This window comes from Drosophila santomea, chromosome 2L (assembly GCF_016746245.2).
Source record: "Drosophila santomea strain STO CAGO 1482 chromosome 2L, Prin_Dsan_1.1, whole genome shotgun sequence".
Taxonomy (NCBI): domain Eukaryota; kingdom Metazoa; phylum Arthropoda; class Insecta; order Diptera; family Drosophilidae; genus Drosophila; species Drosophila santomea.
The window spans coordinates 9,140,975-9,164,771 of NC_053016.2; the positions used below are offsets into that span (position 1 = coordinate 9,140,975).

The following is a 23,797-nucleotide window of genomic DNA, read 5'->3' on the forward strand; positions in this document are numbered from 1 at the left end:
ACGTGTCCTGGCACTTGCACAGCAAGAGTGCCTATGAAGGTGTCCGGCCAGACGCTCCACTCTCCATATTTGCCATGGGCATAGAATAAGTAAATATATATATATATATATCCGTGTTTTTGTGTATGTATATAAAATGTACAGGAGATCGGACTGATTTATAGGCAAACTCGGTATAGAACAATCGCTGTGCAAGTGCTTTTAAAACTAGAACCGAAAAGAGGATCGATCTTGGGTTGATCCCGCCAACTACTGGTGGAATCCACAGCAAGATCAAACTTTTTCATTGCTACGGGGTGTTATTTTGAACAGATACATTATGTTCATGTGTTGCACTTATTTGTGGTTATTTGCCGTATTATGCATTGCTTTAGAATTACGTTCCTAGATTACGTGACTCTCGTCTGTTACTTGACTCTGTTTGCTCTGCTCGAAAATGCCGTTTCTCATTTTGAATTTATTTCTTTTTTTGTTTTACCTTTTAGAAATTATTTGTATGTTTATGTTTTGTTTTGTTTTGTGTTTGCTTTTTTTTTTTCCCTCTCTTATTATTGTATGCATAATTGGTTGTTGTTCTCGGTTGAAGTATAATTAGATTTAAATGTATAGTATATTTGTAATGTATGTATAATTATTTAACTCGAACTCGCAATCGCTTAGCTGTGAGTTGCTGGCTGTGGATTCTGCATCTGCAATATGCACTCTGGATTCCGAATTCTGAATTCGTTCGATCCGACGAGGCCAGGGAGATGATGGTCTTACTTAGACAAACACCTTGGCGAGGCCATCGGCCCCGGCACTAGCAATGTACGGCTTTGTGGCATGGAAGGCCACATCGAATATGCTCTCGTCAAACTTCTTGCGATGCGCTGTGATCTCCTGCACGCACGTCTTATTGTCCAGGTTCCACAGCCGTATCGAGCAGTCGTGCGAGCCGGATAGCAAATACAGACCGTGTGCGTCGACGGCCAGCGAGGTGACCGGCTCTAAATGCGCCACCATCGAGTGTACTAGCGTGCCGGATGTGTTGTCCCAGAAGCGGATGTGGCGATCCTCGTGCGCGGTTATCGTAATCGGGAGCGTTGGGTGTGACACCACCTTGTTGATGAACTTCCCCGTGTTGCCAGACATCTCCTGCGCCGCCTCCAGACGCACCACCTGCTTGCCCGTCTCCGTATCATACACGATGCAGTGAGCACTATTGTAGGCCACCACGATGTGGTCCACCTCATTGCGAACAAAGTCAACGGAGGAGGGTGCACCCTCTGCCTCGGAGGCTGTGTATGTGCGCAGCAGCGGTTCCTTGTTGTAGGGCGACCACAGCTTAACCGTTCCGTCTGCTGAGCAGGACACAATGTTGCTTTGCATGGTGGTAAGGCCCCATACGGCATCCGTATGCCCCTCGAGCGTGCCGGAATGCACGTTCGGATCGTAGCAATCGTATGGATCGATGTTCGGTGACGGCAACTGCCAGCATTCAATGTTGCCGTCCAGGCCGCCAGAATAGCATGTCTCACCGCTGGACGACATGCCCAGGCACAGAACTGGACCAGTGTGGGCCCTGAACGTGTACAGCGGCTCTACGTCCAAGCTGGCCGACTTTTTGGCCTGCACCGTCTTTTGTAGGTTCCACAGCTTAAGCGTATGATCCTCGGAGGCGGTGATCAGCACCGGCTCCTCTGGATGAAAGATAAGTGATCGTACGCCGTCAAAGTGCGAGCGAAGCGTGTACTTGGCGTTCCAGGTTTTGCGGTAACCAGCACCGCCGGCACTGCCGCCAGTTCCATCCTTGGAGTTCGCATCGTAGGCGCCATCAGATTCGTTATTCACCGTCAGCTGGGCAAGCTCACCCAGTCCCAACGAGCCGTCCACCTCTGTGGGAAGATTAAGAAATACAGTAAGTATGAATCATATCGTTTGGTAGGTTCGAAAGACTTAAGGATCGCCAGATTAGATAAGCACGGACACTTTGTTGGTTGTGTTTGAAAGTTAAATTTCTCTTTAAGGAATTCAAACATACATATAACCAACTGTGTCTTTGTGATAATCAATTTCTGTGCACATCCTTGTAGCTCAAATATTTGTTATAGGCAAAAGCATGTTAGATCAGTTGAAAAGCACCTTCAGTCATGAGATTCATATCGTTCAATAGCTGCTCTCCCACATCGGCCTCAAGATCTACGAACGTAGAAGACGTAGAACAGTTGCCAAAGAAACAGAAGCAGAAACAAAAACAAAAAGCGTAAGACAAGAAGCCAACCATAAACTAGGTTACATTGCTACGTGGGAGTTTTTAAGGAGCTGGGGATCTGAGCCGAATTAATTTCGTTATTGCTACGATTTGGCGAACAAAAATGCGTAAATTCGAGGCGGGCCCATGCGGGAAGAGGGCTGCTAGCAAAGTGGCTAATATCCGGAAACGGGACTTACCCTCGGTAAGCATATCCTTGCCAGATTTGGCGCGCTTGGCCATCTTCACGTCCGTGTCGTCATTGTCGGTGGCCACCATCTCCAGGTCGTCGGATATCTCGTCGTCGTCGGACATCTCGGTGGCGCCCAGGAACTCAAAGTTCGCCATCACAGCTGCCTCGGTGTCCACGATTATTTCATCGATCGATTGTTGCACTTTTTTAGCGGGAGTATGACGGCCTGATGTGAGCAAATTATTCAAATCTCCCAACAGGGGGGTCGTAACACAATCACCTACCTTCCGTCTCCGATGCGCGCTTGTTGCTCTCGTTTCCATTGATGTTTGGGCTAAGGTTCTCGCCGCCGGTGCCGCCACCAAGTCCGCCACCCAGACCTCCGCCGCTGCCGTCGTGCTCTGCATTGTTGTTCAGGCCAAGGATCGAACGCACCCGATTTGAGCGCACATCGATGATGTTGTCTGTGTAGCCGATCTCGGCCAGATACTGTCGTAGCATCTGACGTCCCTGCCGCCACGTGGTGTTGGAGACACTGCTGTAGGGCACCTCCGAATCGGTGGCCACCTCACCGGCCAGTCCGGGGTCCTCATTCGACGGCTTGAACTCGTTCAGCTGCGGCGGATCGGTGCCGTACTTTAGTCGATAGAACTTCGCCCGCTCCTGGCGCAGGGCGTACTCCAGCATCTTGATGCGGCGCGTCAGATCAGATTTGAGGCTTTCCAAGCACTTGCGCTCTCCAAGCAGCATTGCGATGCGAGCCTGCATGTATAGAATGCCATTCGATTAGAGATTTCAAATTTATTAAGATGCTTAATAATAGAATCTGTTTCAGGGACATAAGATCATTCATAGATATTCATTTTGATTTTCGAAAGAGAAAGTGCACCCAAGTGAACATATATATAAACTATGAGTTATAGAAAATTAATTAATACTGCTGGCAATAGCTTTCCCATACGGCGGCTTTGTCCCCATTTTTCCTGCCGTTGCAATCCAATTGCGTTTGTTTGTTTGCTGCGGAGCATAATTGACGCTCCGCTGCGTCGGGCCAACGAAAAACAATTAAATTCAATTAATAGTAATACAAAAAGAAACACTGCAACTGGCACAATTTGCTGGAGGGGCAACTGCGGGCAGCGGGCAGCGGGGAGGTGATGGTATCTAAGCCAACCGTCGGTTCAACTAATCGAAATGCGTAAAAATTGCAATGTACCCAGCGTTTTCCACTCCGCCCCCTTCGTTCCACCCATTTCGTGTTCATTCAGCAAGCGTAGCAACAGCGTGCAGTTATGACTGCGCATTTTCCCGACCATTTGGGGGGTTGGGGGGCAGGGAAAACAACGAGGAGGTGCTCGCATCCGAGGGGCAAACACTGCACCTGACATAGATGCGCTGCGCTGTTAAAGGAATGGAACGAAACTTTTGCTTTTGCTTTTGCTGATTTCTCACTCCACTACTCTAACTAGCTAACTTTGTGCCAGAACTAAAACTATGACGCTCGTGCAAAATAACAAAAAAATAACAAGACAACATAAAACCAACAATGGAGGGGAAGTGGGCAGCACCCACGCTCCTACGTTTCTGGTCATTCGAATAGCAGTGTATTCAGGTATTGATTCTATGTGCAATTCTATTGAAACAGATTTCCATTCATTTGAATAAATTCATGAACAGAAGTTTGCGATATTTGCAGAGTAATTTTTGCATAAATAGAAAAAGTACAAACTTCTTGAACCACTATTATCCTATTAACCATATTTTTCTGCATTTATCATTTACAGATAGAGAGCCCTATAGCTTTGGCCGCGACTGTAGCGAGCGAACGCATGTCTGTGGAATGACGCGAGCGCAGAACCAAAACCAAAACCAGAACCAACAACAATAACAATTCGCCCATGCTAATAGTAACCAAAGGGCGGTAGAAACACTCTTTGTGCTGCTGCTGTTAATGGAAACATGTTGTGCATTTAAATTACCGCTCAATGGCATTTCATTTGGCTCCTTAAGCTGGCCAATTAAAAGCAGCGCGCTTCTAGTCCGGATATACGAATTGGCTGGCCGCTGGAGCCAAAAGGGCCAAAACAGGTAACACACACGCCAACGCCTTGGAGCTGTGTAAAAGCAAGAAATTCACACAAATCGCTCCGCGACATGCAACTGGTTTTTATCCGCCGTGTATTCGCAATTAGAAATTACGAATGCCATGACAAATGCGCATTTGTAACTTAATGGGCCGAGTGAAGAACGAAGATTTCGCTTAACATTTCTGAAAAATGCTGGCTAACCAAAGGGGGAGGGGCGCCTCTTGGAATTGTCCATTGCATAAGGCGGTCGGAAAGTGAGCATATTGTACACAAGGGCGTATAAATAGAATTATTAATATGGCAAGAACCAGCGACGTTGGCTTCTCTAATCTGTAAATGCAGTCGCACACAAACACTTTTGCAATGGCGAAATGATTGAAAATATATTAGCAGTTGTCGCGTCATTCTGGCTTACAGTGTTCTCAAAGCAGGTGTAATCATTTCTAAAGAATTTTTCACTAATTTTTTTAAATTTCTTATTAGAAAGAATGAACATTTGGAATATGGTATCTCATATCAGATGAAAATGCACCGTAGAAACATAATAAACTCTAGCCACAAATGTTCCTCAACAAAAGAGATTACGACCACAGTGCAAGTTAATTGCCTGACAAACGCGACAGCAGGAAAAGCCGACCGAGTAGGAAGTGGAAGTGGATGCATTCATGGGAAGACCGGGGAAACAGATTCGTTGGGACAAGGACGTTGCATTCGCAGCAGTCGGCACTGGCACACAAAGCGGCGATGTGCCATGTGCATGGAAGGTATAAATAGATCCAGGCAGCCGGGGATGGGCAGGGAACGATGCCACGACTGCTGAAACAGAGCCATCTCGGAATCACGGATGGCGTCGCCTCTGCTGCTGCCGCTGCCCACCCGATTCGCCAGATTCATTTTGGCCAAAACGCCAAACAAGGCGAACAGGTTCATAAATCGCGGCGACAAATGTGCGTTGTCAACTTGGCTTTTTGTTTGTTTTGTATTTTTTTTTTTTGGTTTTTCGCCATGCCACTTTTCCACAAGATGCAAAGCGGGGAGACAGACTTGAATGTCACGTTGCATTCGGAGCGTAACGGACGGTGCCTCGTTATCGATACCGCCTCGTTATCTGGCCGCTTGGCAGGTGAAAGCGATAGGGCGTGGGACGACATTGACATTGACGATGGCTATGGTGCTGCTGGTGTGGGGCAGGTTGGAGGTATAGTAATATCCTGCGATAATACGATCAAATTATCCTGCCAGCGGCTACGCTTTTATCGCTTTTGTGGGGGGACGGACTGACTACAGGCTTTTGCCGTCTGCGACAAACAGAGCATAAAAACTCGATGACGGCAATTGCTCAACTCGATTCGCTTGCATGCAGACAGCCAGGGGCAATGTGGTGGCGCTCCTCCTGCCCGCTTTTCCTTGCATGTTCATGCATTAGCGCCTAGGAAAATCATTGAAATGGAAAGTGAGCTCCCGCTGTCGATAAGCAAGGACCTTTTCACCCTCCGTGTGCCTCGAAATAACGTGCTTGCCAAATTGCCTTTGTTCTGGCTTAGTAAGTAATGGTCCTTTCTAGGACAAACAATTTGCAGTTTCATTGGTTTCTTTATAACTAAGCACCACGCAAGTCTGTCCCAGCGATTACTTTTATAAGTATTAATCAATAGTGAATGATTCATGCGTTTTAGAAAATAAGTACACAAGTTTGTAAAATATTGCAGGAAGAGAACTAAATCGATGATGGAACTAATATCTTAAGCTCATATCTGATTCACATTTCCCAACGTACAGATATATCGAATTCCACAGAACAGTTATGAGCAATATAGCCAAAGATCAATTGATCACTCACCTGCAATTCGGCCCTGTCCACGTCCCATTGTGATCGCTCCAGCTCGAAGCGCGACCACTCGTGCTGGATGAAGTGCAAGATGCCCGGTATTGTGTACTGGGGCGTGGTGGCCTGCTGGTTATTTACACCGCCGCCCACCATGCCGTTGCCGCCGTCGTCGCCGCCAACGTTGCCCATTCCGCCCACATTGGCGTTCTGTCCACCAGCGTTGAGGCCGCTGATGCTCAGACCGCCGCCACCGCCCAAGCTGTTGGACAGGACACCGCCGATCGAGGAGTTGGCACCGCCCACACCGCCGCCAACTAGGACGCCGGCTCCTGTTGCACCGCCAACCGGCTTGTTGTTAATGCCAGCGGTGGCTCCCGAATTGGTGCCCATTGGTTCACGTCGCTCTCAGTGGCTGTGCTGGGTGTGCCGGGTGTTATTCTTTGCCTGCTCCTGATCCTGTGCCCGCTGATCCTGCTCTCCTGATCCACTCCTGATTCGTTGCCAGCTGTCTGCCTTCGGGTGCCCAGTGCACGGTCCTTTGTTTGTCGCTCTCTCGAACTTGATTGCTCGCTGGTCCAACGATATATCCTGTTGTTTCGGGTTTTATTTTGTGTTTTTTTTTTTGGGTTTGGAAAAGAAGAGCAAAGTTCCGCACATGAAACAAATGAGGTCATTGAATTTTCCGAATGGAAAGGCAACGGAGGGGAGGGGGAGCAGCCGCAGGATACTCGCTCGCTGCCTCCCTCTCGCTCGCACTCTCTTTATGTACTACTACTACGTTTTCTCGCACCGGAACCGCCCCCACATCCCCCTCTCTCTCACGCTCACACTCTCTCTCTCTCTCTCTCTCTCTTTCTCTTTACGGTACTCGCGATTCTTTATTCTCTTTTACGCTCTAGTGTTGCCAACGTCTTTCGGGAAAAGCGTAAATTATAGCACATAAAGCCGTAAAACAGCTGATGTAACGCAAGAGTTTGAACCTTTATCAATTTAAGCGGGGGTTCGGTTAAAATCCACACCTTGGAAAAGCGAATAATAGTAGGAAAATTAAACTGACACACACACACGCACGCACGCACACTCACCCAAATGCAGGGAAATTTGAATGGCACACACACACAAGCACACGGCGGGGATTTTGGTGGGGTTCTTGTTTCTCTCGTTTTTTTTGTGCTTTAACTTTTCAACTCTTCCTTGCTGTCCAGCTAAATCTTGTACTGCGTCTTTGTTTTTCTTTGCTGCCTGGGCAGCCGCTGCCAACGTACTCGAACCTTATTTTGAAAACTTGGGCTCGTTAACTTGACAATTTTGTTTACTATTTACAGCTTTTTCCAAGGAAACGTTGTTGCTACCTTTCGCAGGGTTCACCGTATTGTGTGCGAAGAGCAAACGACTATTTGGAAGGGAGAAGGAGAGAGCGAGACGCGGGCAGTGGTATTAGTCCGTAATTTTGTGCATAATTGCACCCGTTTGCAATCACTAATTAATTAAGGCGAACGCTGGGCGATGCACACAAAAAGTCGATTTGATTCGGCCGCACATCAGAATGTTTGGCCTGGAACTCTGAAATAACACACAGTGTAGCAGTGCCCGCACAGCCTTTCTCTCGCTCGCACTCGCGCACCTGCACCGTCCCGTCTGCCGCCGTGTATGGCCGTCTTGCTCTGCGAGTCTATATACAAAGAAAAACACACACACACTGGCACACTGGTGTACGCATATGCCAAAGCCGAGTTAATTTCACTTTGTTTAATCTATCGTTTGGTGTTTTTGCACTTTTATCCGCGCAAACGGCATTTGCGCATTTTGCGCTTCTTACTTTGCGATTTATTGCACCGCTTGGCTATGTTTTGCAATTTTTCTCTTGATTTTCATTGGTATTCACGCGTAATGTAATTCTTAGCAGCGTGACCGCGCCGATAACGATAGAAAATACCACCATGCCCAAAATAAATACTATTTAATACCACTCCGGTGTCGAGAAATACTATTTAATACCACTAATTTTAAAAATTCGTTTTTTAAAATATTTTATTTATTTTGTTTATTTTAATTATTTTACGTATTTAATAAATATTCCTGCACGCTGGGCACATTTTCAAAGTAAAACTTTTGGATGAAGATTAAATATATTAAATTTATTTTTAACCGTTTATGCGTGTTGCTTTAAGGAAAACCTGTTAGCTTCACTCTCATAATAACAACTAAAAGGTTTCAAAACTACCATTAGAAATCATATTCGAATAACCAATGAAGTAATAGTTTTCCAGGAATGGCTGAATAATCAGTCAACATCCGCCCAAAAATAAAAAATCAAGAAAAAGGCAGAATTCACTAGGGTGCCCATTACAAAATAAAATTCACTTCAAAATACGCTCATTTCAGCGAGTCAGATGATCCCACTCGAACAGTATCGAAATATTAAGATGATATAGTCGCCAACCGATCTGCACATGGTCTAATCCGCAATCTGCGTTTCAAATTGCTACTGATTGTTGTGCGCCAATAAAATTAATTAAACGCTCCTTTGTTCGTCACCAAGAAATGATTGACACCTACTGTACTTTGTGCAAAACAGGATCGTTCCCATGACTGTACATTTATTCGGGTTAGACATTAAATTACACCTTACAGCTACATACTAACAGTGTTATAAACATGAACACGGCAAATGCTTAGCTAGTATTGCGGCCACTTTCTTGACGTGATTGACCGATGCCTTTAGCAGATTCCCTTTGATCGAAATACTCGAGTGTGCCGACGCTTCAATCTTTGCCCATCTTACAAGAACTCCTCGCACCAATCGTTGAGGCAGTTGTAGCAATCGGATGCCTGCTTGGAGCTCGCGTGGCACACCTCCTTCATCCAGTCCTTGAAGAGCTCTTCGTCCTTCTTCAGCACCAGGTACTGTCCCAGCACAGTGTAGGCCTAAAATGGACGGAAATGTTTTGTTAGCACTTGGCGGCATTGTTTATTTGCGCACATGGCGTCATCATATTTACACACGCACCTTGTCGAATCCAGCGTCCGTCAAGCGTCCACCAAGGGTTTCCCCGATGCCGGCCAGTTCCGTCACCGACTTATTGCCCATGGGCTCCGCCACAAAGTTCCTGTATTTCTGCGAGGTGCCCGACATGTCTGCTATTTGCTTTTTTATTGTGCGTTGCGAAATTCCAGTGCTAAGCTAGATTTCAATGGCAAAATATTCGCGGCGTTTCTGAAAATGACGCACAACCAGTGTGGCTGCAAGTGATATTACCGAATATACCACAGCAGACCTAAATATACCAAAACAAATTTTGCACGGTAGCAGGCCACGTAAAATTCCCGGCTTTACTTGTTTAACCACCCAAAATCAACAAAGCTTTATAATTTAAATCAAATAACATTGCCAAAAAACAGAGTTTTATTAAATGCATTCAAATATGTCCGAAATTTCGCGTCGGACATGATTGTAATTTACTTAAGTTAAATACCGGCCAATTATGACATGTAAGATGTATACTTACATTGTTTGGTCCACGGTATTTTACATGACCGTTATAGATTTTGAATACCTAATGTAGCTTTAAAATTGTTATGGCATTAAATTATTTTTTTTTTACTTAATTATTATAATTGGAAGTCTAAAAAAATGTTTTATTTAGATAAAACAGTGTGTACATAACATTAACAAAAACATTAAGTGCAACATGCCTTGTTTAATAAGAAATTGTAATTGTAACTTAGTTATCCAATCTATCGAAGGTATTTATTTAGTTTCTGCAGTTTCAAAAATATGTTGTGCCACTTTTCAATATCGGGGCAATGCACCATCGATTAGTATGCACCAAAGAACTTGGCTTAACCCAATTTAACAGCGCCGCGCTTGAGACGCCCCACTGAGTGGGATTGATAACACGAAGACCCTTCCGACCGAGACTTCAACCTGGCCAGCAGTCCGTCCCAAACTCCAGTCTTGATTGACACCTAGCCCTCTGCTAGCTTATCATACGCTATAAAATCCACACCCTCAAGTCCCGTGGCACAGAGAAGTTGACTTTGGCGCAGAGATGTTGGCGCTTTGCTGGCTTTGTGGCCTGGCCCTTGGTTGGATGGGTGAGTTGAGACGGGGAATCGGGAATCGGGCATACATATGTGGCTTTGTCTCATCTGACCGAGATTTGCGCGCACACACAGCGCACTGATGCTGAGTAATTAAAGCGCTCCAGGCCACAAATTAATTGCTGGGCTGTAACCGGTTTCGAGGATTACTAATGCGTCAGCCGCCTTAATGAGCTTGGATCTGGGCAGCTGGAGAGCTGGGAGCTCCGATCATCGGCAATCCGGCGTCCGATCAGTACAAGATCGACGTTTAGCTGGTCAAGATGTCCTCGAATGCGCTGGCCTGCATTTGCAATGTGATAAATCCGTGTCGCAACGAGGTGTCCACCACATTTGTGGTGGTGCAGTGGCTCATCACCGGATTCGCTGCCCTCGCCCAAGTGGTGCGACCCGTGCTGCTTCTCTGTAAAATAGTCTCAATTCGTTATAACTATCATCCTAAAGCAAATGTTTCTTCTCCGCCTTGATAGTTGGCATTCGTGGTGAGGTGGCTCTGAACCAGGAGGATTACAACAAGACTTGGATCTATATGCCCAATGGCCAAGGTAAGCCGGAGGTGGCCTACCTGGTGGAACCTCCGCCCGAAAACCGCATCAATCTGCCGCAGCTCATCAAGTTTGAACTATATGGAAGGTAAGTGGTTTTTGTATTCAATTTTTTTTTAATATTAAAAACATTTTAAACTCAAATGTTAACAGTTTAAAGAGTTTTCTTTCGAAGTTGTCACAGTTTTGATCCGCCTGTTTCAGCGACTCCAGTTCCAGCGCCGACTTCTGGATAGATGACAACAACTTTGAGTTTCCGCAGCGTCACAAGCGGGACACCTGGCAGGAGATGGCGGAGAAGTTCAACCCGGAACTGGACACCAAGATCCTCGTGCACGGCTGGAAGTCCAGCACCATGAGCAATTCCATTCAATCGATTCGTGGTGCCTATATCGAACGCGGCCAGGTGAACGTGTTCGCCATCAACTGGAAGGATCAGGCGGACAATATATACTACCTGACCCCGGCCAGATACACGGTGCAGGTGGGCAGGGCAGTGGCCAAGCTAATTGATCTGCTGGTGGAGGAGAAGGATGCGGATCCGAATAGGATTCATTTGATTGGCCACAGTCTGGGTGCGCACATCATGGGCTATGCTGGTTCGTACACAAAGTACAGGGTGAATCGCATCACGGGCTTGGATCCAGCTCGTCCCGCTTTCGAGGATTGCATCGGTCCCGAGAATCACTTGGACGACACGGACGCCAACTTTGTGGATGTGATTCACAGTTGTGCCGGATACCTGGGCTTCCGTAAGCCCATTGGCATGGTGGATTTCTATCCAAATGGCGGTGGACCACCGCAGCCAGGCTGCAAGGAGCTTTCACAGATTTTCAGTGCGTACTCGAATCGTTTTCAATTTGTGCCGAGCAGAATTGTCATTAAATTTGTTTTTATATTCCAGCTGGTTGCAGTCATGGACGTTCTTATGAATATTACGCCGAGTCTATTAACTCTCCCAAAGGATTTTATGGTGTTCCCTGCTCCGGACTGGACGAGCTCAAGGGAAAGAACTGTACTGGCGGAAAGATCCTAATGGGTGATCCGGTTCCGCGCGAAGCTCGTGGAGTATTCTTTGTGAAGACGGCCAACAAACCAAGCTACGCCTTGGGGATCGATGATGTATGGAGTAATTGACCCTTCTTCTCTTCGAAAATATAAATAGTTTATGTTTATTATAAATATTATTATTACATATACCATAAAATAAACCGTGCAATTGCACTTGCTCTGAAATCAGCGAAATATGCTTAATCTCAACTCTTTAGCTTTTATAGTTCCTTAAATCTCGACGTTCATAAGGACAGACAAACGGACGGACACGCTTGCTTCTGCCTGTTACATACTTTTCAACGAATCTAGTATACCCTTTTACTCTTCGAATAGCGTGTATATCTAGTAAGGTAGCAATTCGCATGGCAAGTTGCAACTTTGACCAAATGCAATTTATGAACCTGCTAATCTGATGGGAACCACATTCGTCTAAGTGCATCACAGGCCAATAAGTGAATATGGCTGGGTAAGTCAAAAACATAATATGTATGGTCAACAACGAATGCTATTTAATTAATTAACAATTTTACAAAACCAAAAATGAATTAAATTGTACATCACATTCGCTTTCCGATCATAAGCTATATACATGGGCACAAAGAAAGTGGAGCTTAGATGCGCTCCATTCGCAAGTAGACGCCCCCAATGGGGACCATAGCTACGGAAGCGGGGTTAAACTTGAGTGGGATCTCTGTCTTGTCGCAGACGGATATCCGGAACCGTCTGATGATCTGAGCCAGACCAATGCGGGCCTGCATTTGGCCAAACCGCATCCCGATGCAGTTGCGCGGTCCGTCGCCGAAGGGCAGCCACTCCACGGAATCGCGGGCGGCCACTTTCTCCGGCGAGAAGCGGTCGGGATCGAAGACCTCAGGATTGGGATAAAGATCCTCATCGCGATGGTAGGCACAGGCGGGGATTATGATCTGGGTGCCCTTCTCAATCAATAACTTTTCGTGGCCCGGCACCACGTAGTCGTTAAGGGCCTGCCGTTCGAGGTGGGGCACAAAGGTGTAGAGCCTCAGGGTTTCTGCATAGAGATAAGATTGATAAGATAGAGAGTGAAACCAGTTAGAATACCTGTTGGGGTTGGGTTTTTTCCAGATAGGACACCTACCTGAGATGACCTGGTTCAAGTAGGTCATGGCCTTGACGGCGTCATATGTTAGCTGACCCTCGTGTTCCTCCAGCACCGTTTGGATCTCGTTCCTCAGCCTGTCCTGGATGCCCTGATTCTGGGCCAACTCATACAGGCAGTAACTCATGGTCGCGGAGGAGGTCTCAAAGCCGGCCACATAGAAGACGAACACCTGGGCGGCCAGTTCACCAATGTTCATGCCCTCGATCACCTCACCATTGTCCAGGGTGGCGCGTCCTTTCTGTTTCAGCTCGATCAGCAGGTTCATAAAGTCATTCCTCTTGAAGTTCTCCCGCTCCCTGAGGGCAATCGTATCGTTGACAAGGCGCATGAAGAACTGGTGGACGTCCTCTGGCAGCATGCGCATCCTCAGCCTGCTGGCCAGCTTGGGAAAGCTGAACATGAACATGGTGAGCAGTTTCCCGTGACGGAAATTGGAGAACACCTTTAGTCCCATGGTGCGGAAATCGCTGACTGGGTTGCGCAGCGTATTACACTCAATGCCGAAGGCACAGTTGCCAATCACATCGATGGTGTATCTGGCCATCAGATCCTTGATCTCGAGCACAGCTCCGTTGTGGGCGGCGGGCACCTGTTCCGTGATCACCTTGACAAACTCCTCGGACACCTTGACCATCGTGGGGAACATGTACTTCATCTTGCCCGAGGTGAACGTGGGCGTCAGCCGCTGACGCATATCCTTCCACTTCTTTCCGTCCAGATTGAACAGGTGCTGCGTAAGCGGATCGTCGCGCCCGTTGTGGAACTGGCCGCGATCGGCAAAGTTCGAGAAGTCCTTGATCAGGATGTTCTTGGCCAGCTTGGTGTCCACAATGAAGGCGGCCGGCTTGTGCAGAAAGTAAAAGCCCACGAAGGGATTGCCGCTCTTCCGGTACTTGTTGTAGTAGTCGAAGAAGAAGTCGTGCATCACCCGGCTCTTCCGGAATCCGACCATGTTGCCATACAGTGGATGCGGAGCAACGTGCGGCACTCCGCGGCGACTCCAGTAGTTGAAGTTGCGGTGGTGCAAGTAGGCCAAAAGCGAAGAAATCGCAATCAGAAGGTATATTAAAACGAACATGTTGTGTAGTTGACGATTTACTGATTTGCATGATGAAATGTTGGGTCTGTTTTTATAGGGTTCCCTTCGACGCTTTCGACACCATGACTTGGCCAGTTTTTAGTTAGTAGTCATAATTACCACTTTGGCGATAATAGCCGACACTTTACTTACCGATATAAGAGAACTTTCAAAGAGATTCTCAACCGCTTCTCTGTGCTAATGCTCGCGAAAATATTTCTATCAAAATATTAACAGCTGATACTTGTGATTGTTGAATGTTGAATTCTGCCTGTTACACACTTTTCAGAAAATCTAGTATACCCCCTTTTACTCTACAAGTAACGGTATTAATAATATTATTTACAACAAATCACTTAACCTAAGCAATACAAAAGGACAATGCATTTAGGCAATTACATCGGTGCGTCTGCGGATGATGTTGCTGCTTCGGTGGCTTCCATTGGGCTGCAGCAGATCCTCCGGCCGTGGCTCGATTTCGTAGTGCCTATAGCCATCCACATCGTCCAGTTCCCTGGAGGTGAACTTGGCCAGCATGGTGCCACGCCCCGCGTAGGGCGGAGTGTACTTGAAGGTGGCAGCTGCAGTGCCTCCCACTGGAATTTCGGCGATCTGTAAAGGTTTGTGTTAGTTAGTTGGAGATTCTTCAAGGAGATCCTTTAATGTCCAGCTGAACTCACCTTGAACTTGAGAGGCTGCTCGATGCCAGGACCCTCCACGGTGAACAGACCCTTGTGCAGTGGAATGGGCAGTGGGTTCTCCAGGCGCAGAATAACGTCCAGCTCCTTTTTGGCCACAATGGCAGCCTCACCCAGCTGGAACTTAATGTCCGGCTTGCGCACCCGGAAATCATCCTGCGCATAGTAATCGTAGTCGGTGTCCTTGACCTTGGCGGCGGCGGATATCTGGAAGGCGGCCTGCGAGGACAGCTTGTCGTAGTACTCCTCGAAGATCACCTCCATGCGCACATAGTCGCTGCTCTTGGGCTCCAGTTCCAGTTCAAAGCCCAGAGTCTTCACCTCCATGGCACCCACTCCGGTGTACAGGACGGCATCGCAACTGATCTGACCCGTGGCCATGTGGGTGCGACTCTCGCTCTTGTTGGCCACCTTCAGGACCACACTGAAGCTCTGCCCGATCTTAATGTCGTCCTTCAGCTCCATATCAAACTCAATCTCATTGAAATTGTCATTCAGATAGTAACGACTGAACGCATGCCGGGATTGCTTGAGGGCCTTGAGCATGGTGCTCCTTTCCTCCTCGGAGCGCTCGGCATGCTTGTAGGTATCGGTGATGTCCTCCCTTTCCCATTTGAGCACCGCCTTTGTGCTGATCAGGTGTCCAATGGCCAACGTATCCTTCCGGAGCAGCTTAAGCGGCTGACTGGGTCCATTGTAGCGCCAATAGAGCTTATCCGCATTCACCTCCGCGAAGACGAAGCCACCATCGAAGGGTCGCAGGATGTCGCCGTTTTTCACCGCCGAAACGGATGCGGGTCCCACGCGATACATGTTATCGGATGCCTCCTGCGGAGTGGCGTCCACCACCTGCCAGCCATCGAAGGTGCCGTGCTCGCCCACTCCCAAATCGGGTCTCTGCATCCAGAGCTCGTTCCACACATGGTAGTTCCAGATCGAGTCCGTGGTCTCTGCATCCAACTTCTTGTTATTGGCATCGATGAACACGTCCACGGTGAGCGAGGCCTGTGTATCGTGAGCGGAGGAGTAGCAAGTGATGATCCTAGAGGGTATGCCCAAACACCTTGCAATGGTGGTCAAAACACCGCTGAAATTCCAACACTGTGCGAACTTAACCGACTTCTGGGTCTTGTGGAATTGCTGTAGAATCTCCACCGAGCCCGTCCACTTGGTGGGTGCCACGCCGCCGGAGAAGTCCTCCGACCAGTTGCCCAACAGGATACCATCATCATCCACCGAGTTCACCAGTGCGGACAACGCTCGAGCAACTCTCACGGGATCGCCTCTGTAGGCCGGCGGAATCCTGCCCACCGTGCCCAGTACCTTCAGGCTGCACTCGAGCACATGCCGTTCGAATTGGCCGATTTTCCAAACCGATGGACGCAATCTGTTGTACGATCCCCTCCAGATCAGCGTGGTGTCGTGCATCACGTACTCCTTGCGCTGGTCCCGATCCTCCAGATACACCTGATCATCCGGACACCAGGGATTGAAGAGCACATAGATGGGCAGCGGCAGGGCAAAGCTCCGCGATCCATCGCCCAGCAGCTTCGTGTCGATGTCCAGTTTCCACTCCGTCACGGGACAGGTTGATGGTGGTTTAATCAGCACCGTGAGCGTTTGACCCTCATGCGCTTCAATGCCGGCACCCCATTCCAAAGTGTCGCCCAGATAATCGATGCCATCGTGCGGCACCAGGGCATTGAGTGTTCCATGGCCGGGAGTCGGTTTGGTGTCATCTGCCACAGTGAAAATGAAGCTGATGGCATCCTTGCTGGGACTGTAGTCCCGATTGAAGTGGATCTTCAGCCTGAAGGGCTCGCCACGCCTCACCACCAGCGCCTCCTTGGCCGTCGCCGCGTAGAAGTGGCTCGTGTGGTGCTCCTCGTGGTTGTCTTCCTGGCACAGATCCACCTTCAGCACACCCAGCACTGCTGAGCTGGCGCCATCTGTTGGTGAGAATCAAAACATGAACTTTATAAACTGGGAAGATTATAAGTAAGTCTTTTTCTTTGTGAGTAATAATAAGTATTTTCGTTGGGGTCTGATTAAAATCTGTCATCAATAAGTTCCCGATTTCAAGAGATATTCTTTTTGTGGCAGGCGATGATCTCATACAGCAAATGTGCTGCCAGCTGTATTCCCCAAAGCTGCAGCAACAAATTGACTAATCGCCTTTGGCCATAAACATAACAAACTTGTGCCACAATGGCCAAAAGATCAATGCCAAGCCAATTAATTTTCGTAGTGGACAATAAATGCGACACCAACGCACTAGTAGAACCAACAGAAAATTTAAATAATATATCAAAATAAAATATAGAAAAAATACTTTAATCATAGGGTAACTAAATAAAAAGCCAAGAGTTCTGGATGAAAGTGAAAATAGGGGCGCGCAGGTTAATTAAAACAGATTAGAAAACAATACTTTTCATGAAAATGACTTTTAGTTTTTTTGTAACATGTTGCTTTGTAGTTAAAGGCAGAAGTGAAATAAAGTCTTTAATAATTGAAATTCAATTTGCTGAGGTCACTGAGGGTCGCAGTGCTGGAAACCAAAATAGATTTCTTCGATTTCTTTCTCACGAACAAGCACGGATTTTATTCGAACAATAAATAAAAGCATTTCTATAGTAAGATCTTTGAGTGATAGAGCATGGAACTTAAATCGGAACTTAAATTACTTGCAATTATGATTTATTGGGGCATATGTTTCCACATGGCTGATCTGATTCCCTTATGCGGCTTTTTTCATCTTCAATCAAACGCTAAAATAGAAAATCTTCTCAAATAGCGCATTTTCAATTGCAAAATGCATATGTAAATAGATCGATCAGTTCAAATATTTGTTTGCCTATAGCAAGTATTTAGTTTTGTTTAAGCGCATATTTGTGGTTGGCTGTGTGTGAGTTTCGCAAAATTGTGAATAGTAGAACCGCCCAAACGTGTCAAATCACCCAACATGCAAATTGAAAACGGAAATAGAAATACGCAAAACAAAGGCAAACAAAATGAAGTCATAGATCAACAATAAAATCTATTAAACAATACTATAATTCCAACGATAAGGGGGAATAGATTTATACAAACATGAGTACTACAGATTGTTATAAATGATATAAATCTTTGTTTGACCATATTTTACGATCGACAAATTTTTAAATACAATTGAAGCTAAACAATTTACAAGAAATTATTAAAAAAACTATTTATATATATTTTTTTGGCATTTGTATGGGGAACCCTCTTCAACTCGTAAAACAACCTAAACAAGAATTAAAAACAAAAAACAGAAACGCACAAAATGAAGTCATAGACCGAAAAAACCACTACCAAACCAATTAAAATCCCATTTTAATGATTCACAAATATTTCTATCTGTGACACACTTCCAGGATTATTTAATATATATTATTTATATATATAATTTATTATATTATGTACCTTCAAGATCTGCCGAAGGTCGTGTGTTGCGAAAAGGATTCACCCTTCGGGGCGGAGAATTTGGCCACCATCGCTGCAGCCAACTGGGCGTGTAGTTGCGATACCAATAGCTCATCTGGCACTTTTTGGCCTCCGGCTAATACGATGCTTATGTATGAAAGAAGACCGCTCTAAGCCGCAATTTATGTGTTACGGTTAACAGGAGGGGCTACACCGGTAATAGCCGCAAAAGAAGAATCAAACTAACGGATGCTGCGCTCTATAGATAGTCTATCTGTGGGATACGGATAGAAGATCTGTCGATGTGAACAGCGCGACGCTTTGAACTTAACTGATCGGAAATTGGCTGGGCCACAAGTTTCAGTTTCGAGTGTACGAGTATGGCTCTCAATACCAATTCTCTAGCTATGTATTTCTCCGTCTCTCTGGCACTCTGGCACTCTGAGTTCTGCTCGGTTATTATTAATTATGGACGGGAAGCCGCGCTTCAGGGCAACTGCGATGGACCCGTTGTGGCCAAGAAGCTGTGGGCTTTGTTTTGTGTTTCGACCAGCAACTACGTCATCGTTCATTGGCAACATCTTGACCAACATGGTCAATAAGTGAGCATAGAGTGCTTTTGATCAATAATTGTTTAAATATCACATTTTTGGCAATGCAAACTGCTGTGTAAGCTATGTGTCAATCAACAGGTGCTGCTGCTTCATGCTTTGTTTATTTTAATTTAATTTTCGCAATTGCAGGTATGAAATGAGCAATTCGGGGGAAGAAACTACTCTGTGGGCAGCTCGACTATGAGTGTCTAACACCCACGGCTACAAATTTGCATTCATAAAAGGCAAATAGCTATAGAACAAATGCCTAATTGTTTGGATCGCTGCCATACACTACAAAAGTGAATCAATTTGAGACGTTGGTAAGCGGAACGCATAGATAAAATCTTACTTAACGGCCTTAAAACATGTCGTAGAATAATTTGAGAAATTCGAGAAAAACATCTAATTCGAGGTCTTGGGCTCCAGAATATAGTATAGTTCTTAAATACATATTTTTGTGTAAAATGTCAATGTCAAGTTGCTGTTTGAACTATGCCATGTGGATTGATTAAGATGTTGCGATCTATGTGTTTATTTATTTGGTGACTTGAACCAACCTGTTTTGTCGCCTTGCGGAGCACCCGTAAAATAGTTGGCATTGGCATTGCGTATACGCAGCGTTGGCTCCTCGCCGTCCTTAGTTGAGCACCACTTCCAATCGCCGCACTCCCTGCAACACGTTAGTTTCTGACCCATGTTTCAAGTCGCACTACCACAACACCCAGTTATTTTTCAAGTGCGGGCGTTTTGTGGCTTTATCTGTTTGGGCAAACCGGTTCGCCTGGCGATGATAAGCCGTACTTGGTTGATTCGCTGATGGATTTGTAGGAGTGGTATTTGAACTTCGGAATATGACTGCTACTCTTCTCTAGAACCCCACCACTGCGCTGTCCGCAATTAACTGGCGTGTCATTTTTGGGCTAAACTGCCCGCGGAATGCAAAGTCGAGGCAGTTTAAACTGTAACAGCTGCGATCACGTCACCGCCGTCGATGGAGGTGCTTCGAAGCGGTCTATGAAGCTCCAACACTCAAATGATACTGAATATAGGAATCGATCGGTCGTCTAACCCGAACGCTTCACATTTTACATACCATATGCCATGTGGCTGTTGGAGGGTCAACGGTGTCACTTAGTTGATGACCTCGGGTGTCCAAAAAGCAGAGATGCGTGTGGAAATTGATCAGCTTCACAGAATTGTCTTGAATCGTGAATCATTATTGACTTTGATTGTCAGCAGTTCAGGATTGTCTTAGTTAACTAATTAGTTTGGCTGCCGAAGGCTGGAGGGCTGAAAGGGCGTGGTTGGCTTTAAATCTTATTCACTTCTGTTAACCGAACTTTACAGACTTTAACTGTAGTGTTTTGCGTAATGCGTGTTTCCTGGGCAGGTACACTTGGAGAAATAAACACTTCGTGTTCCTTCATTGTGACCTTTGCAAGGGTAAACAACATTTCTGGGCATTACTGTTATAGGGTTTTAAAGTCAAAAGCTTAATTCATTATTATTTTACGACCAGTACTCATAAAATAAGATATATGTAAATGTGAATAATGGAAAAATTACTTAGACTTTTATTTAGTGCCTTTAAAGGTTTTTTTGTAATTAATTAACGGTTTTCCAAATAATATTTTAAAGAAAATTAATAAATTAAATATAACAATTTAATTTATTATTTAACCCACTATTTCTTCTTATAAAACTAAAAATTAACTCTAAAATATTGAAAAAAAATATAAAAATAGAGAAAAAATATTTTTAAAAATTCAAAAAACAAATACAAAACCTAACAAAATTCTGTAGTTGGCGATCAGAACGCAATAATGAGTATAGTTATCAAAACCGATGATTTCGATTTCAGAAGGTGTCTACGAAAGAGCGCAAGAACATTTGTGACGTCAGTGAGTAAAGTAAGAGAACGCGAGTGAAAGAGATTGTCATAAATACTATAACTGAGTAAAAATAGTGGTCTGTAAGAAAAAAACATCAGTATCATTTCTCCTGCCTGAGCAACAATTGTAATGGAATCAAAACTAATAGAAAAATCTCAGTGGCCAGAGCTCAGAGATTTGTACGCGAATGATAGGACTAATCTCACGGGATTCGACTTAATCGAGTACTTTATAAACTACATACCCTTATCCGAATCAGAGTCCATTAAGATATGCACCAGCGATAAGGATTGGACAACGCATGGCAGCTATATACTAATTGTAAAATATATAGAACCATTTTTTGGCTGTGCAATAAGACGTAATATCTATGTATATTCCAGCATTATTTGGATGGCAAGGCCTATATTTACTTTAATACCATTAAGGGATCGCTGGCAGATCTAGAAAAACTGTTGTGCTCCCTTAATCTGAATGTGTTCCACTTGATTTGTGGCTATGAAGAGAGATTAAAGCCATTAGTCGAGGCATATTGGCTGAATTTGGGTCAAGATTTGACAAGACTTGAACACCAGGGCGCCATTGTTTATCACCTGCCAAGCTGCGAAGTTCCCAGTTGGAAACCGAGGTGAAGTGAACCATTTAGTTAAGGAAATTATGTTTACTAATTTCTAACATTTAGTGTAAATACCTCTTGCAAAGTTGCTTATCTCACTCCCAAACATGCCGAATTGGTCGACAAGCACTGGGCTTATCGCTCAGCTGATTCTATGACTTTGATAAGTGGTTTTATGGAGAACAATCTCACTGCTGGGGTATTTGATATCCAAGGAGAACCTCTTGCCTGGTGCCTAAGGTAAGAAAAAACAGACTGACTTAGAAGATTCTAATTAATACCTTGAACTAATTTTCAGATCTCCCCATGGAAGTCTAAGCAACCTGCACGTCTTATCCTCACGTCGTCGAAAGGGATTGGGATCCTTGGCAGTGCGCTTTTTGGCTCATGAAATCAAGTCAAGGGGCTCAGAAGTCCTGGCTACTGTTGTTCCCGAAAACGAGGGTTCGCAAAAAAAGTTCCAGAAACTGGGCTTCAAGCCCATCAGCAAACTCTACTGGGCAGTGATACCCTGCTTTACATATATACACAATAAATAGAGACTTCGAACGCCTACTTTACTTCTTCGGTTTTATTTGCTTCGTAAGCATTTGATACTTTATCGCGCTCTTTGTAGTGAAAAGCAGTTCTCTTGTCTGGTTTTGTTTTCGAATTTAGTGTTCAATCAGCTTTTGATGCGTGAGGTTGTCGTCATGTCGACGGAGGATTCTTTGGTTGAAATTCCACGCAGCGATTGGACGAAGCTGCGAGATTTGTATGTCCACAGAGACACGGATCCCCAAGGCTATCTGTGCATAAATAACTTCATCAATTGGGTTGAGATAGATCCGGAACTGAAAGTCAGTTTTCTATCGTTGAATGGCGATTGGCAGAGCGATGGAACCTTTCTTCTAACCGTAAGACATGCGATGCAACCGGAAAAGTTCTTTCATAAATGTTGTCTTATCACAGTTATGTTCGGACACTCATGCTAACCACCTTTACCTTAACACTCTGAGCGACAATTTTGATCGAGTGACGAAAGCGGTAGAGTGCCTAAAGTCCTTTGGGAAGGAATACCTTTTCTTCGGCTTTGGTTCCCGATTGAAGCCTGTGGTAGAACACATTGGCAGCCTAATTTGCAACAATAAGGAACCGCACTTTGTGGAGACCGTTTGGTACACTGCCAGCAAAGAACTAGTAGATTCGTTTACTATTCAGTGAGTTTTTGCTTTGAACTGTATAATTTTCAATGATTCGAGTCATTCTAATTCAGGGTACCGACGGGCTTAACTCTACTAAACTTGACCCTCGAAGATGCCGAAACTATCAATGAAAACTGGCCACATCGAGCACCTGGCTCCATAGAGTTTGTGAGAAGTTTAATTAAGTATAATATTAACTTGGGAGCTTATGACGACAACGGAAAGTTGGTTGCTTGGTGTCTGCGGTAAGCCATCGAAATGCATTTATACTCGTATATAAATTTATTAATGTGCGTTCCTGTTTTAGATTGCCGATTGGATCGTTGGGTCTGCTGCAGGTCCTGGACTCACATAAACGGCTCGGCTTGGGAAGCTTGATGGTAAAGTCCATGGCTAAGAAGATCTCCGCAGCGGGCGACCAAGTTTTGGCCCCAGTAGTGACGAAGAACACCGCCTCGAGGAGCATGTTCGAGAAACTTGGTTTCCGTGCTATAGACACCACATATTGGGCTCACTAGCAACTTAAAAATCAAGACCATTTGAGAATAAACCAAAAAAGACCACAACTATTATTGTTAAAATAAATATAATTAAACAAATGATGTTTTTTACAAGAAGAGTTTTCGGATTTGAATGCCTCGTTGGTCTGTAAATTTTACAAACTCTTGAAAATTGTAATATTAGTGTGTGTGTCCAGTATAATTGAGCAAAGTTTTTTTCAATGAGGAGGAGTGATTTCAGGTCATAATCACTTGCATTGCATTCGAGTGCTTCTGTTATTTTATGTTGTTAATCTAATGACTCGATGCTTTAAAAGTTATTATATCTCTTGAAAACTTTTATTTTTCGAGAGCGTGTGAAAATATCCGATTATATCGGAACGAAGCTCACAATCGCGTGACAATTATTACAAAGCATTTCGTGTGTTTTTAGTTGATCAGCTCATTCAATAATAGCTGAGCCATGAAGCTTGAATAAAATTGAAATGAGTTGTAATCTTATTGTTAATTAATTGGATGTGGTACAAACAATAAATGCAAATGTGTTTATAGTAAATAGTATGTACACATATTTATAGTTTGCTGTTAAGAAAAATATTTAAAAAGTA

At 45.1% G+C, this 23,797-nt stretch overlaps 7 protein-coding genes across 16 annotated transcripts; 3 read left to right on the forward strand and 4 right to left on the reverse strand.

Moving 5' to 3' along the window:
- Nucleotides 1–472: 472 nt before the first annotated feature.
- Nucleotides 473–8,262, reverse strand: LOC120445267 (striatin). Of its 9 annotated transcripts, none has more exons than XM_039625615.2 (6): nucleotides 8,158–8,262; nucleotides 6,351–6,926; nucleotides 2,708–3,185; nucleotides 2,431–2,625; nucleotides 2,122–2,178; nucleotides 473–1,874 (listed from the first exon to the last, which is right to left on the reverse strand). In XM_039625615.2, the coding sequence occupies exons 2-6, from the start codon at nucleotides 6,726–6,728 to the stop codon at nucleotides 763–765; spliced, it is 2,220 nt and encodes a 739-aa protein (XP_039481549.1). In that variant the 5' UTR covers nucleotides 6,729–6,926; nucleotides 8,158–8,262; the 3' UTR covers nucleotides 473–762. The 9 variants fall into 9 exon arrangements, with proteins under 9 accessions (XP_039481549.1, XP_039481503.1, XP_039481533.1 ...); XM_039625569.2 differs by having other exon boundaries at nucleotides 2,431–2,649; XM_039625599.2 differs by lacking the exon at nucleotides 8,158–8,262 and adding an exon at nucleotides 7,963–8,112 and having other exon boundaries at nucleotides 2,431–2,649.
- A 637-nt stretch (nucleotides 8,263–8,899) lies between these two features.
- LOC120449745 (barrier-to-autointegration factor) lies at nucleotides 8,900–9,585 on the reverse strand. The gene is made up of 2 exons (XM_039632380.2): nucleotides 9,349–9,585; nucleotides 8,900–9,266 (listed from the first exon to the last, which is right to left on the reverse strand). The coding sequence occupies exons 1-2, from the start codon at nucleotides 9,472–9,474 to the stop codon at nucleotides 9,120–9,122; spliced, it is 273 nt and encodes a 90-aa protein (XP_039488314.1). The 5' UTR covers nucleotides 9,475–9,585; the 3' UTR covers nucleotides 8,900–9,119.
- Nucleotides 9,586–10,129: 544 nt separating this feature from the next.
- Nucleotides 10,130–12,124, forward strand: LOC120454159 (inactive pancreatic lipase-related protein 1). The gene is made up of 4 exons (XM_039639228.1): nucleotides 10,130–10,436; nucleotides 10,913–11,075; nucleotides 11,192–11,823; nucleotides 11,892–12,124. Exons 1-4 carry the CDS (start codon nucleotides 10,391–10,393, stop codon nucleotides 12,122–12,124), a joined length of 1,074 nt encoding a protein of 357 aa, XP_039495162.1. The 5' UTR covers nucleotides 10,130–10,390.
- Nucleotides 12,125–12,651: 527 nt separating this feature from the next.
- On the reverse strand, nucleotides 12,652–14,259 carry LOC120451297 (cytochrome P450 6a2-like). The gene is made up of 2 exons (XM_039634864.1): nucleotides 13,158–14,259; nucleotides 12,652–13,070 (listed from the first exon to the last, which is right to left on the reverse strand). The coding sequence occupies exons 1-2, from the start codon at nucleotides 14,257–14,259 to the stop codon at nucleotides 12,652–12,654; spliced, it is 1,521 nt and encodes a 506-aa protein (XP_039490798.1).
- Nucleotides 14,260–14,503: 244 nt separating this feature from the next.
- Nucleotides 14,504–20,014, reverse strand: LOC120458211 (annulin). 2 transcript variants are annotated; one of them, XM_039645788.2, is made up of 3 exons: nucleotides 19,555–20,014; nucleotides 14,940–16,906; nucleotides 14,504–14,871 (listed from the first exon to the last, which is right to left on the reverse strand). In XM_039645788.2, the coding sequence occupies exons 1-3, from the start codon at nucleotides 19,691–19,693 to the stop codon at nucleotides 14,647–14,649; spliced, it is 2,331 nt and encodes a 776-aa protein (XP_039501722.1). In that variant the 5' UTR covers nucleotides 19,694–20,014; the 3' UTR covers nucleotides 14,504–14,646. The 2 variants fall into 2 exon arrangements, with proteins under 2 accessions (XP_039501722.1, XP_039501724.1); XM_039645790.2 differs by lacking the exon at nucleotides 19,555–20,014 and adding an exon at nucleotides 18,402–18,737.
- Nucleotides 20,015–21,001: 987 nt separating this feature from the next.
- On the forward strand, nucleotides 21,002–22,070 carry LOC120446116. Its single transcript, XM_039626942.1, has 4 exons — nucleotides 21,002–21,210; nucleotides 21,273–21,517; nucleotides 21,572–21,745; nucleotides 21,804–22,070. The coding sequence occupies exons 1-4, from the start codon at nucleotides 21,019–21,021 to the stop codon at nucleotides 22,042–22,044; spliced, it is 852 nt and encodes a 283-aa protein (XP_039482876.1). The 5' UTR covers nucleotides 21,002–21,018; the 3' UTR covers nucleotides 22,045–22,070.
- A 99-nt stretch (nucleotides 22,071–22,169) lies between these two features.
- LOC120446115 lies at nucleotides 22,170–23,303 on the forward strand. Its single transcript, XM_039626926.1, has 4 exons — nucleotides 22,170–22,401; nucleotides 22,457–22,704; nucleotides 22,761–22,934; nucleotides 22,997–23,303. The coding sequence occupies exons 1-4, from the start codon at nucleotides 22,180–22,182 to the stop codon at nucleotides 23,205–23,207; spliced, it is 855 nt and encodes a 284-aa protein (XP_039482860.1). The 5' UTR covers nucleotides 22,170–22,179; the 3' UTR covers nucleotides 23,208–23,303.
- The last annotated feature ends 494 nt before the right edge of the window (nucleotides 23,304–23,797 follow it).

What these genes read in the sequence shown, in the direction of transcription:
- LOC120446115 (XM_039626926.1), top strand. Translation starts at nt 22,180, where the DNA reads ATGCGTGAGGTTGTCGTCATGTCGACGGAGGATTCTTTGGTTGAAATT. An exon ending in ATGGAACCTTTCTTCTAACC is followed by an intron (nt 22,402 to 22,456) that starts GTAAGACATGCG and finishes GTCTTATCACAG; the next exon opens with TTATGTTCGGACACTCATGC. An exon ending in GTAGATTCGTTTACTATTCA is followed by an intron (nt 22,705 to 22,760) that starts GTGAGTTTTTGC and finishes ATTCTAATTCAG; the next exon opens with GGTACCGACGGGCTTAACTC.
- LOC120445267 (XM_039625569.2), bottom strand. Translation starts at nt 6,728, where the DNA reads ATGGGCACCAATTCGGGAGCCACCGCTGGCATTAACAACAAGCCGGTT. An exon ending in CAAGGATATGCTTACCGAGG is followed by an intron (nt 2,179 to 2,430) that starts GTAAGTCCCGTT and finishes CTACGTTCGTAG; the next exon opens with ATCTTGAGGCCGATGTGGGA. An exon ending in TATGAATCTCATGACTGAAG is followed by an intron (nt 1,875 to 2,121) that starts GTGCTTTTCAAC and finishes ATCTTCCCACAG; the next exon opens with AGGTGGACGGCTCGTTGGGA.
- LOC120458211 (XM_039645788.2), bottom strand. Translation starts at nt 19,693, where the DNA reads ATGGGTCAGAAACTAACGTGTTGCAGGGAGTGCGGCGATTGGAAGTGG. An exon ending in TCCGCAAGGCGACAAAACAG is followed by an intron (nt 16,907 to 19,554) that starts GTTGGTTCAAGT and finishes TCTCACCAACAG; the next exon opens with ATGGCGCCAGCTCAGCAGTG. An exon ending in AGCAGCCTCTCAAGTTCAAG is followed by an intron (nt 14,872 to 14,939) that starts GTGAGTTCAGCT and finishes AAACCTTTACAG; the next exon opens with ATCGCCGAAATTCCAGTGGG.
- LOC120454159 (XM_039639228.1), top strand. Translation starts at nt 10,391, where the DNA reads ATGTTGGCGCTTTGCTGGCTTTGTGGCCTGGCCCTTGGTTGGATGG. An exon ending in CCTGGCCCTTGGTTGGATGG is followed by an intron (nt 10,437 to 10,912) that starts GTGAGTTGAGAC and finishes CCGCCTTGATAG; the next exon opens with TTGGCATTCGTGGTGAGGTG. An exon ending in AAGTTTGAACTATATGGAAG is followed by an intron (nt 11,076 to 11,191) that starts GTAAGTGGTTTT and finishes CGCCTGTTTCAG; the next exon opens with CGACTCCAGTTCCAGCGCCG.
- LOC120449745 (XM_039632380.2), bottom strand. Translation starts at nt 9,474, where the DNA reads ATGTCGGGCACCTCGCAGAAATACAGGAACTTTGTGGCGGAGCCCATG. An exon ending in CGGACGCTGGATTCGACAAG is followed by an intron (nt 9,267 to 9,348) that starts GTGCGTGTGTAA and finishes CGTCCATTTTAG; the next exon opens with GCCTACACTGTGCTGGGACA.
- LOC120446116 (XM_039626942.1), top strand. Translation starts at nt 21,019, where the DNA reads ATGGAATCAAAACTAATAGAAAAATCTCAGTGGCCAGAGCTCAGAGAT. An exon ending in ATGGCAGCTATATACTAATT is followed by an intron (nt 21,211 to 21,272) that starts GTAAAATATATA and finishes TGTATATTCCAG; the next exon opens with CATTATTTGGATGGCAAGGC. An exon ending in GTTCCCAGTTGGAAACCGAG is followed by an intron (nt 21,518 to 21,571) that starts GTGAAGTGAACC and finishes TCTAACATTTAG; the next exon opens with TGTAAATACCTCTTGCAAAG.
- LOC120451297 (XM_039634864.1), bottom strand. Translation starts at nt 14,259, where the DNA reads ATGTTCGTTTTAATATACCTTCTGATTGCGATTTCTTCGCTTTTGGCC. An exon ending in CTTGAACCAGGTCATCTCAG is followed by an intron (nt 13,071 to 13,157) that starts GTAGGTGTCCTA and finishes ATCTCTATGCAG; the next exon opens with AAACCCTGAGGCTCTACACC.